This window comes from Orcinus orca, chromosome 1 (genome assembly GCF_937001465.1).
Source record: "Orcinus orca chromosome 1, mOrcOrc1.1, whole genome shotgun sequence".
In the NCBI taxonomy this organism is placed as follows: domain Eukaryota; kingdom Metazoa; phylum Chordata; class Mammalia; order Artiodactyla; family Delphinidae; genus Orcinus; species Orcinus orca.
In genome coordinates this window covers 130,545,642-130,558,319 of record NC_064559.1, presented here as the reverse complement: position 1 = coordinate 130,558,319, position 12,678 = coordinate 130,545,642, and the positions used below count along the sequence as shown (strand labels likewise).

General features: G+C 37.0%; 1 protein-coding gene across 4 annotated transcripts in view; it reads left to right on the top strand.

The window, feature by feature from the left end:
- Positions 1–12,678, top strand: part of FNBP1L (formin binding protein 1 like) — a 140,728-nt gene that overhangs the window by 59,798 nt on the left and 68,252 nt on the right. For 3 of the 4 annotated variants that reach the window (XM_033432958.2, XM_049714373.1, XM_033432965.2), the window contains exon 2: positions 8,618–8,733. In XM_033432958.2, the coding sequence (XP_033288849.1) occupies positions 8,618–8,733 (116 nt within the window). Of the gene's footprint in view, positions 1–8,617; positions 8,734–12,678 lie in introns of those variants that run through there. The other variant, XM_049714378.1, reaches the window with a different exon arrangement.

Sequence of the window (12,678 nt, the reverse complement as noted above, 5' to 3'; positions counted from 1 at the left end):
TTATCGTAAATGGGTGTTGAATTTTGTCAGAAGCTTTTTCTGTATCTGTTGAGAAGATCATGTGATTATTTTTTATTCTTGAGATTGTGAATATGGTGTATCACATGGATTGATTTGTGGATATTGAACCATCTTTGCATCCCTGGGATAAATCCCACTTCATCATGGTGTATGATACTTTTAATGTCTTGTTGAATTCGGTTTGATAATGTATTTTTAAGGATTTTTGCATCTGTGTTCATCTGTGATATTGGCCTCTAATATTCTTCTTCTGTGATATTTTTGTCTGGGAGTTTGGTATCAGGGTGATGGTGGCCTCATGGAATGAGTTCAGAAGTGTTCCTTCTCTGCAGTTTTTTTTTTTTTTTTTTTTTTTGTGGTACGCGGGCCTCTCACTGCTGTGGCCTCTCCCGCTGTGGAGCACAGGCTCTGGACGTGCAGCCTCAGTGGCCATGACTCACGGGCCCAGCCGCTCCATGGCATGTGGGATCCTCCCGGACTGGGGCACGAACCTGTGTCCCCTGCATCGGCAGGCGGACTCTCAACCACTGCGCCACCAGGGAAGCCCTCTCTGTAGTTTTTTGAACAGTTTGAGAAGGATAGGTGTTAAGTCTTCTCTAAATGTTTGGTAGAATTTGTCTGTGATGCCATCTGGTCCTGGAGTTTTGTTTGCTGGGAGTTTTTTGTTTACTGATTCAATTTCATTACTGGTAATTGGTCTGTTGATAGTTCTATTTCTTCCTGGTTCAGTCTCGGGAGATTGTACGTACCTAGAAATCTGTTCATCATTTCTGATTTTGTTGATTTGGACCCCCTCATTCTCTCTCTTTTTTTTTCTTCATAGGTCTGGTTAGTGTCTTATTTTTCATTTTAAAGAATCAGCCCTTAGTTTCGTTTTTTTTTTTAAGTCAGTTTTATTTATTTCTGTTCTGGTCTTCATGATTTCTTTCTTTCTACTAACTTTGGGTTGTATTTGTTCTTATTTTTCTAGTTCCTTTAGGTGTAAGGTTAGATTATTTATTTGAGATTTTTCTTGTTTCCTGAGGTTGGCGTGTATTGCTATCAACTTCCCTCTTAGAACTGCTTTTGCTGTGTCCTGTGGATTTTGGGTTGTTGTGTTTTCATTTTCACTTGTCTACAGGTATTTTTAAAATTTCTTTTTGTTATTTCTTCAGTGATCCATTGGTTGTTTAGTAGCATATTGTTTAGCTTCCACGTGTTTGTGGTTTTTGCAGTGTTTTTCTTATAGTTGATTTCTAGTCTCATAGTGTTGTAGTTGGAAAAGATTTTTGATAGGATTTTAATCTTAAATTTATTGAGTTGTTCGAAGCCTAGCATGTGATCTATTCTGGAGAATGTTCCATGTACACTTGAAAAGAATGTGTTTTCTGCTGCTTTCAGATGGAATGTTCTCTATATCAATTAAATCCATCTGGTCTAATGTATCATTTAAGTCCAGTGTTTCCTTATTGATTTTCTGTCTCATTGTTTGTCCTTTGATGTAATTGGGGTGTCAAAGTCCCCTACTATTATTGTGTTACTGTCAATTTCTCCCTTTATGTCTGTTAATATTTACTTTATGTACTTAGATGCTCTTATGTTAGTTGAGTATATATTTACAATTGTTATGTCTTCTTGGATTGATCCCTTGATCATTAAGTAATGTCCTTGTCTCTTGTTATAGTCTTTGTTTCTATGTCTGTTTTGTCTGATGTAATATTGCTTCGCTGGTTTTCTTTTGATTTCCATTTCCATGCAGTACCTTTTTCCATTGTCTCACTTTTTATCTGTGTGTGTGTTTAGATCTGAAGTGAGTCTTGTTGGCAGCATGTATATGGGTCTTGTTTTTGTATCCATTCAGCCACCCTGAGTGTTTTAATTGGAGCAGTTAGTCCATTTATATTTAAAGTAATTATTGATAGGTATGTACTTACTGCCATTTTGTTGGTTGTTTTTGTAGTTCTTTCTTTGTTCCTCTCCTTCTTTTGCTCTCTTCCCTTCTGGTTTGAAGACTGTCTTTAATACTGTATTTGGATTCCTTTTTCTTTTTTGTGTGTGTATCTATTGTAGATTTTTGGTTTATGGTTCCTGTGAGGTTTATATGTAGAAATCTGTGTGTGTATATATATGTATGTATGATTATTTTACGTTGCTGATCTCTTAAGTTTGAATGCATTTTAACAACTCTGCATTTTTACTCCCCCTATCCCCCCAATGTTTACTGTTTTGACATCATATATTACATCTTTTTGTTTTGTGTATTCCTTAATTACTTATTGTGGATATAGATGATTTTACTTCTTTGTCTTTTAACCTTTTTACTAGCTTTATATGTGGTTGATTTAATATCCTTTATTTATTTATTTATTTATTTATTTATTTATACTCTTGCTTTATATTTGCCTTTGCCAATGATATTTTTCCTCTCATAATTTTTATATTTCTTGTTGTGGCCTTTTCTTTTTCACTTAGAGAAGTCCCATTCACATTTCTTGTAAAGCTGATTTGGTGGTGCTAAACTCCTTTAGCTTTTGCTTATCTGTAAAACTTTTTATTTCCCAACAAATCTGAATGAAAGTCTTGCTGGGTAGAGTATTCTTGGTTGTAGGTTTTTTCCTTTCATCACTTTAAGTATATTGTGCCACTTCTTTTTGGCCTGCAGAGCGTTTCCTGAAAAGTCAGCTGATAGCCTTATGGGAGTTCCCTTGTACATAACTTGTTGCTTTTTCCTTGCTGCTTTTAATAGTCTCTCTTTATGTTTTGCTGTTTTAATTATAGTGTGTCTTGGAGTGGTCCTCTTTGGGTTAATCCTCTTGTGCTTCCTGGACCTGGATGTCTGTTTCCTTTCTCAGGTTAGGGATGTTTTTAGCTGTTGTGTCTTCAAATGTGTTCTCTGCCACTTTCTCGCTTTTGTTTCTCCTTCTGGGACTCCTTTAATGCAACTGTTAGTGTGTTTGATGTTGTTCCAGAGGTCTTTTAAACTGTCCTCATTTGTTTTTATTCTTTTTGTTTGTTTGTTTTTCTCTTCAGCTTCAGTGATTTCCATTGCTCTGTCCTTTAGCTCGCTGATCCATTCCTCTGTATCATCTAATCTACTGTTGTTTCCTTGTATATTTTTTAGTTAGTGTATTCTTTATCTCTGATTCTTCTTTATATTTTCTAAGTCTTTGTTAGAACTTCTAACTTCTCATTCTCTTTGTCCATTATTATTCCAACTTCTTTGAACATCTTTGTGATAATTACCTTGAACTCTATTAGCTAGATTGTGTATCTCAACTTCAATTAGTTCTTATTCTGGGGTTTTATCTCATTCTTTCATTTGGAAAATACTCCTCTCTTGCCTCATTTTGACTAACTTACTGTTTCTATTTCTGTGTGTTTGGTAAGTTGGTTACACTTCCTAACCTTGGAGATGTGGCCTTTTGTAGGATACATTCAGTGCATCCCAGCAGCACACTTTCCTCTGGTCACCAGAGCTGTATGCTCCAGTGGTAAACACTATATGGGCTGTGTGGGTCCCTCTGTTTTGGTGGGCTGACGACTCTGGGTGGTCTGGTAGGCATGGTTTGCCTTTGGTCTGGTTGGTTGCCAGGCCCTGCCTTGTGCAGAGACTGCCGACCACTGGTGGGTGGAGCTGGATAATGAGGCTTCTGGCCGCAGAGCCCTGGGTGGTCCCAGGGCTAGTGTTGGCCCACTGGTGGGTGGAGCTAGGTTCTCACGTGGGTGGTTGTGGGGCTGGGGTTCCAGATCTATTGTCTGCCTGCTGGTGTGTGGGGACTGTTCCTGACATGGCTGGCTGCAGGGTCTGAAGTGTTGCAAAGTTGGTGCTGGCCTGCTTGTGTTTGGGGCTGGATCCAAGGTTTCTCGGGGCTGGTGTCAGCCTGCTGTTAGGTGGGACTGTATCCCTGCCTGGCTGGCTGCTTGGCTTGAAGCATCCCAGTACTGGTGCTGAGAGGGTGTTGGGCAGGGTCAGGTCCCTGCTAATAAGCTAGAGGGAGGATTCAAAATGTCACTTGCCAGCACCAATGTCTTCATGGTAGAACGAGCTCCCCTAAATTGCTTCTGCCATTGTCTATGTCCCTAGGGTGAGCTCCAGTTGCCTCCTACCCCTCTAGGAGTCTCTCCAACATTAACAGTAGGTTCTGACCTGGGCTCCTTTCAAATTACTGCTTCTGCCTTGGGTCCTGTGTGTGAGAATGTGTGAGATTTTGTGTGCATCCTTTAAGAGTGGATGTTTCTCTATTTCCCTCAGCTCTCTGGTTCTCTGAAAGTAAGCCCCACTGGCCTTCAAAGCCAAACGTTCTGGATGCTTGTATTTCTGGTGCAGGACACCTGGGCTGGGGATCCCAATGTGGGGCTCCTTGGCCAGAACTTTTGCAGTTGTAATTATCCTCCTATATATCCAAGTGGATCCACTTGGGGCTATGGGTCTTGACTGTACTGCATCTCTGCTCCTCCTACTTGTCTCATTATGGCTCCTTCTTTATATCTTTAGTGGTAGATCTTTTCTGCTAGTCTTTTGGTCTTTTTCATCAATAGTTGCTCTGTAAATAGTTGTAATTTTGGTGTGCCCTTGGGAGGAGGTGAGCTCAGGGCCTTCCTACTCTGGCACCTTGGCCACCCTGACCTCTGCTCTTTTTTTAAAAGTGATTAAAATCATGTGATAACCAATGAAGACTGTACTAAATTTCCTTGAATTTATTGACAAATATTTTTCATTGTAGTAAAATATAGGTAACATTACGTTTACTGTTTCAAGCGTACAGTTTGTTGGCTTTAAGTATACTCCCAGTGTTGTGCAGTCATCACCACCATCCGTCTCCAGAACTTTTTTCATCTTCCCAAATGGAAACTACCCATTAAACAGTAACTCCCCATTCTTCCCTGCCCTTAGCCCCTGGGAACCAACCACCTTCTACTTTCTGTCTATATGCATTTGACTGCTTTAGGTACTTCACATAAATGAGGTCATTCAGTAGTTGTCCTTTTGTGTCTAGATTATTTCACTTAGCATAATATCTTCAAGATTCATCCATTTTGTAGTATGTGTCAGAATATCCTTTTAAGGCTGAGTAATATTCCATTGTATGTATACACTACATTTTGTTTATCCATTCATCTGTTGATGGACATGTGGTTTCCAACTTTCGGTTATTATGAATAATGCTGCAGTAAACCTGACTGACTGGAATCCTCTTGAAATTTCAGAGTTAATGGTAAAAGACAGCATGCTGGGAATTCCCTCGTGTCCAGTGATTAGGACTCTGCACTTTCACTCCCAGGGCCCAGGTTCAGTGCCTGGTCGGGGAACTAAGATCCCGCAACATCGTGGTGTGGGGGAAAAAAAAAAAAACATGCTATTAAAAATGTCCTTACTTTTCCTTTTGTGGTAAAAATGGTGATATGTGTAAAACAACATGGTGACTAACTAATGATCTCAACAAATACTGTTTGTTGAGTAAAGAAATATATTTTAGGAAAAATTATATGCTGAAAATTTGCTATACAGTTTATTATAGTACACATATTTCTAATATCTCAGCTTACAACGTTTGCTAGATTCTGTTTTGATAATGAATTATATTTTGAAGTACCGTTTTTGTGAACCACTAAAGGAAAGATGTGTTGAAGATTTATTCTCAAAAGGAAGTGACTTGTGTTTTATGAAAAACAGTGACAGTGTTTTATGAAAAAACCATGTAATAACCACTGATAAAGCAGTGCATTAATAATTTCCTTTAAAAAGCAAATTGGGATATGGTTGCAATTTATTCACTTCATCATTTATAGGTAAGCAAAGGAAATTAAAGTGAGAAGTCCACAGAATATTACAGCATATTTTTATTATGGTTAATTTTATAAAAATAATACCTTTGAAATATAGTAGACTTTTTACAGTATTTCCAAATGAAATGGTGAGGGACTATTGAAAAACTTTGTTTCACACAGGTTTGCTGTTCATCTCCTGTTGTTTCTAATTTGTTGATGTTTAATAAGTGGCTGTTAGTAATATGCTTTCCTAGCAGGTACTTTTGAGAAAATCTGGTTTTTCAAGATAAAAGGGAAACTTTAGTAGTGAATGTATAGTTACTTTTCCAAAGAAACTTGAGCTATGGAAAAAGAATTTTGATGATGAATGTTTGGAAATGCATTCATCATTGTAGAATTTTGTTGCTAAAAATGATGTCACCTGCAACTACTGTATCTGCACACTTAAAACATTAAAAGAAATTTATTGCTTGTTTTAAAGTCAGTGTGAACCAAGGATGTGTGTGTGTGTGTGTGTGTGTGTGTGTGTGTGTGTGTGTGTGTGAGAGAGAGAGAGAGAGAGAGGGAGAGAGGAATTGATTTATAAGTAATTGGGTCACATGATTTTGGAGGCTTGACAAGTCCAAACTCTGCAAGGTAGGCCCAGGGAAGAGTTGCAGTTCTAGCCCAAAGACAGTCTGTTGGCAGCCTACTGGCAGCATTTTTCTTGAAGGAGGTAGGTCAGTTTTTGTTCTAGTAAGTCCTTTAACTGATTGAATGAGGCCCACCCACATTATGAAGGGTAATGTGCTTTACATATTCCAAATTAAGCAATTTAAATATTATCTCATTCCAAAACACCTTCACAGAAACATCTGATAATATTTGACCAAATATCTGGGCAGTGTGGCCCAGCCAAATTGACACATAAAATCATATTACAGTCAGTTTCAGCAGAGTTTAAAACTTCACTGAAATTATTGTTAAAATATAAAGATGCAGTGTTTTCTGATTAAGCCAAATTTTTGCATAAAAAGGAATTGGAAGGTATAGTCAACAGTGGACTTTTTCCATTTAGACCTTTTAATCTTATATCTTTGTGAGGTGTCATTTGTTTCCCCAGCTGTGACAACCACTAAATCTAAATGTTCCAGTTTAGAACCAAGGCTTTCAGATTGCTTTGCCATTAAGTATTAAACCAAGATTTTAGAAGTAATGAAGCATGCTGAATTCATTGCTCTCACTAAAATTGTTAATATTTTAAAAAGTTATGGCCCCAGGGCTTTTGTTTGTTTGTTAAATAAGTTTCAAAAAGCTATTTAAAATGATGTTTATTTCATTTTCATTTCTTTTTAAAATTTCTATTTTTGTGGATTTCATAATAACATAATAGAATAGTATATATATAATTTATAGATAAATATACATATAGGGGTATTTGTTCAGAATTTTTACTGATTAGGGTATATAATAAAAATTTTTGGAGATTTCATCTAGAAGATAAAGGAAGTTTAATATAAAATTTGATGAAGAGGATGATGGGAAGAAGCCTTTGAAGCATTTTGGAAAATGAAGGATGATTGTTTCAGCTTCAGACTATTCTTTTTCTGGAATGTTTTGTTGTTGTTGTTGAGAGTTTTTCAATTTGAAATAGAATTCCAGTTTATAATGGGAAATATTACTAATACACCAGTTAAGTTTACTGAGCAGTGCATTCTCTTGCTCTTTTCAAATCTACTTTGGTAGCCAAATAATAATGAAAAAGATGCATGAAAGAATAGAATTAGAGTAGTAATACCAAACTATGATAGCTAGATGAATTCTATCTCTGTTTAGATAGACTTTACCTTTATGGGTAGAATTTTATAATGATTTAAGGTAGGGAAAGAGATAAAAGGCAAAGATTTTGAGATGATTCATTTGTAAATAGCACATGTGATTAAACCACGGATGATTTGGAAAGATAAAACAACTAGAGATATAGAAAGGGATGATATCTGAATATTTTGCCAGAATTACAGATTTTTGATATGGGAGATGTAGAGAGCACCAAGTTATTAGCCAATATGGAGATTATTCTTGAAGAATAGGAAATGATGGTTTTTCAGGTAGAAGGGGATATCTTTCGAAGGCAAAGAGCCTTTCAGGACAGTGATTTTTATGTGTTAGTATCATGTTTACTGCACTGTATAACACTTTATGACATCAGTATAATCCTACTGAGGTGCGTGATGGGACTCCCATTTTAAGATGGAAAGAGTATAAAGAGCCTTGGTAACTTGCCCAAGGTCAAAACATATGGTAAACATGCAGAGCCCAGAATTTGAACCCAAGTTTATTTGATTCTGTTCAAATTATTCTTCACTGAGAGCCTGCTGTGGTGCCAGGCATAGTGCTTGTGCCTTAGGAGTTCAGAGTAGAATAATACATGGCTTCTGCTCTCAATATAGTATTGCAAGTGAACAGACAGTAATTTATAGGGAACCTTGGGGAGTTAGAGAAAGACCACTTAGCCCAGTCTGAGATTTTTAGGGCCATTTTCTGTAGGACATAGTGCCTCATTTTCTGTAGGACATAGTGCCTGAACTGAATCTCAAAGGAGGAATAAAGAGTTAATTGAAAGGAGATGATCTGTGGAGAGTGTTGCAGCCAGGGGGAACCACATGTGTAAAGATATTCAGGCATAAAAATAGCATGATTTATGCTGAAGAACCTATTTCGGTCTAGGCCTTAAAGGATGGGATTGGTGGGGACCAGCAGAAGAGCCTAAGTTTCTCTTTTCATACCTCATCGCCTGGACAGAAGCTGGTTAAGATATTTGTGGATAAAATTTTAGACTTTTCAGTGTGATTTTACCTTCCTTTTCTAGGATCAGTTCGACAGCTTAGACAAGCATACACAATGGGGAATTGACTTCTTGGAAAGATACGCCAAATTTGTTAAAGAGAGGATAGAAATTGAACAGAACTATGCAAAACAATTGAGGTAAGTTACATTTTTTTTTCAGTTCTCAGAAATGAAATTACATGTTTAAATAGTTGGATGTTAGATAAATGTGATATACCAGAGGTTAAATTCTGTGTTTGTCATCAGAGTTAGATTGAATTAGCTAACTGGTTTGTTTTAATGACTAATTTAATTAAATCATTGCCTAGTATCAGAAGGAATATTGGCTAGCTAGATCATGAGTAGCTTTCATTCCAGAAAGATACTTAAAGTCATAAAATCAGGAAGCAATATTCCAGGAAAAAGAAATACCTGGGTATTAATTCTGTGCTTTACAGTTTTATTCCCCTGTAACCTTTTGCTTTAGTAATCTTTGCAAAACGTTGAAGAGTTCTCCAGTTTCTCATTCTTTAGAGTTTCGAACACTTAGAAAGTGAGTGTGATGAGCTGAGTTTCTGTCAAAAACTAGATATATAGGGACTTCCTGGTGGCACAGTGGTTAAGAATCCGCCTGCCAGTGCAGGGGACACTGGTTCGATCCCTGGTCCGGGAAGATCCCACATGCTGTGGAGCAACTAAGCCCGTGCACCAAAACTACTGAGCCTGTGCTCTAGAGCTCGCGAGCCACAACTGCTGATGAGCCTGTGCTCTAGCGCTCGCGAGCCACAACTGCTGATGCCTATGTACCTAGAGCCTGTGCTCTGCAACAAAAGAAGCCACCGCAATGAGAAGCCCGTGAACCACAACGAAGAGTAGCCCCCGCTCTCCGCATCTAGAGAAAAATCCACACACAGCAATGAAGACCCAACGCGGCCATAAATAAAGAGATAGATAGATAGATATTACTGATGAAAGTGATTTTGGAATATGTGTTAGGAGATAAAAGTTTTAAAGGGAAAATTTTAATCTCAAATGGAATTTGTCTTAAGATTTTGTTTAAGCAGAAAATCGTCGTTAGACCACAACTTGACAAGTAGTTTTGCTGCAACGTATTCAATAAAAATGGTGTTTGAAGCTTGAAGGCTAGACAACAATATAAGGTTCTAGCTGTAGGGGTTAGGATTCTTTATATTGCATAGTGACAGAAAAATACAACCCACAAGGCACACATGAGTGAAAAGTCTGTAGACATATTTTGACTAATGGATCAAATGTGTCTAGGCGCCATTTCTTGGCTCTGCTTCCCCTTGTTGCTTTTATCCTCAGATTTCATTCAGTACCATCCTTTTTACCCCCATAGCTCTAGATTTCGTATCTTCATACCCCCACATCCTGGGGAAGAATGATGGTCTTCTCTTTTGTGCATTTGGGGGAGAAGAGAGGGAAGGAAAGGGGGAAAGAAGAAAGTGAAAGGGAGAGGAAGAAGATGGAAGGAGAGCAGAGTACAAGTGTGAATCAACTTCTTTTCTCCAGAAATCCCAGCAAAAGTCTCCCTTTGTCTTGCTGGCCCTGGTTAGATTATATGCTTATCCTGAACAATTCACCGAAATGAGAATATTAGATTGATTTATAGCTAATGGTTGGGGGAGGGATAGGTGCCCAAAAGAAATTTAAGGTAGTGGATCACAGAAGGAAGGGGGATATTTGAGTGATAAACCACATATGTCCACCATTTATAGCAGTTTATGCAAGGAGCTGACTGGGTGTAGGGATGAAATAGACTAGTATGATGAATAGGTTACTTATGTTTATAATGATATACATACTACTAATATGACATCTATTGAAATAGTAGCATCATGCTAATTTCATGATCCATTTGCTTCCTATGTTTTTTTTAAACCAAGGAATTTCTGTATGAAAATATAAACAGGGAACCTAGTATATTAATAATAATTGTGATGATATTTTACCTGTCCAAAAGTTTTGACTTGGGAACTTTACCGTTCAGGAATCTGGAAGCGTTAAGGACCTCTGAAAAGTTAAAATAACAATAAAAAAATGTATTCATGTGTAAACAATGAAAAATTTCCCTCATTTACTTTATAATTTGATCTCAACTCTAGCACATTAAAGTTTTCTGGTTTCTAAGTATTCCAATAGAAGTGAAGAAAGAAAATGCTACAGACAGTACAGTGATGTTATGGCAGTGTGAAGTGCCAAATAATAAAGAAAAGATTAAAAGATTGCAAACAACAGATGAAAAAATTGTTTCCAGACTAAAGGTACCTGTCAGTAAGGCAATGATGAAAAATACTGTGGAATATGCAATTTGAAAAAGTCAGGTGTAGCAGCATATTTAAAAGGCTACTCAGTCTGTCAGTGTACAAAGCAAGTTGCAGAACTGAATGTACAGCAAGACCTCCTTGCTTACTTGAGCTTGAGTATATAGCTATGTGTAAAATTTGTATGTATTCTGAAGAGGTCTAAAAGGGTACACCCCAAATTGTTTTACACTGGTTACCTCTGAGGAATGAGAGTGGGGGGATGAGAAGGGAAGGAACTTAAACTTTTTACTTGTATTTTTTAATTATTGAAGTCTTTTCAACAATTGTGTAATCTTAAGCAAAGAAGATGGTATATTTCAAAAGAATCCTATCACAAATTATAGAATAAAAATTGGTAATTTATAAGGTAAACCTTCAGCAATCTGCAATGTTTAATTGTCCAAAATAACTTGGGCCTCAAGAGTTCCAGGATGGCCAAGGTTTTACCGGAGTAACAGGACTGTAATCAAACGGCACACTTGTTTGCCTTTCTGTTTTGTGACTGATAATAACGGTTATAATTTTCACTTAACTTGCAAAAAGAGATTTTAACACCACTTCTTTGAAGCAGGAGTGGCTAGAACCCACAATTCCATGATATGAAAATATAATTTTATAGTGAGAAAGTAGGTTTTGTTATGTACAGACGCTCAGGTTAAGCGATGTGCATCTTTTTTCTGTCCCAGCAGACTAAAGAAATTTAGTACATGTTCATCCTAACAGTGGCTCTCACTTGCAGTGATTCGCAGCAAGAGCAGGATTATTGGAAGGTGTTGAGGAATTCCAATAAGGAAGAGTTGGGAGGAGGCTTGTGTAACTTGAAAACCATCTACTCCCTTCCCTTTCTCTACATTGAGATTTGCTGCTTTGGATGAATGCTTAGTAAATGACTGGATTATCAGCTACTCTTTATAGTATCTGTTTTGTCCAAAGGGAAGAAGTGTGCCTTGTTTATTTCTTCTTTAATGGGAAAAATTCTTTTGGTTGACTCCCTCCTGTTTTTGCTATTGCAGAGGACAGTTTCTTTTCATAGTGAGGCAGCTCTTTTGTCTCCTGAAAAACAACTATATTCAACTATATTAAACATTTACATTTCAAATATATTGCAGGATTAAATTTTGCAATATATTTTTTGTAAATATATATTTTTTATTTGCATAAATTTAATTTGCAGTATAATTTTGGCACTCCCAGTTTATTCTCTGTCTTCTGTTTTGATGGCTTTGGTTTAATTTTATTTTAGTTTGGTATTGCTTCATTTTTGGTAGTGGTTTGAGGACAGGAATAAAAAAAAATAAAGCATCTCATCATGTTTGGAGACATAGTTATAAACAGTTGAGCCCATTGACAGATGAATGGATAAAGAAGATATATATATATATATATATATATAATGGAATGGAATATTACTCAGCCATAAAAAGGAATGAAATTGGGTCATTTGTAGAGACATGGCTGGATCTAGAGACTCATACAGAGTGAAGTAAGTCAGAAAGAGAAAAACAAATATTGTATATAAATGCATATATGTGGAACCTAGAAAAATGGTACAGATGAACCGGTTTGCAGGGCAGAAATAGAGACACAGATGTAGAGAACAAATGTATGGACACCAAGGGGGGAAAGTGGCAGGGGGTGGTGCTGGTGGTGTGTTGAATTGGGAGATTGGCATTGACATGTATACACTAATATGTATAAAATGGATAACTAATAAGAACCTGCTGTATAAAAAACAAAAAACAATTGAACCATGTCCATTATCCATGGATAATAAGTG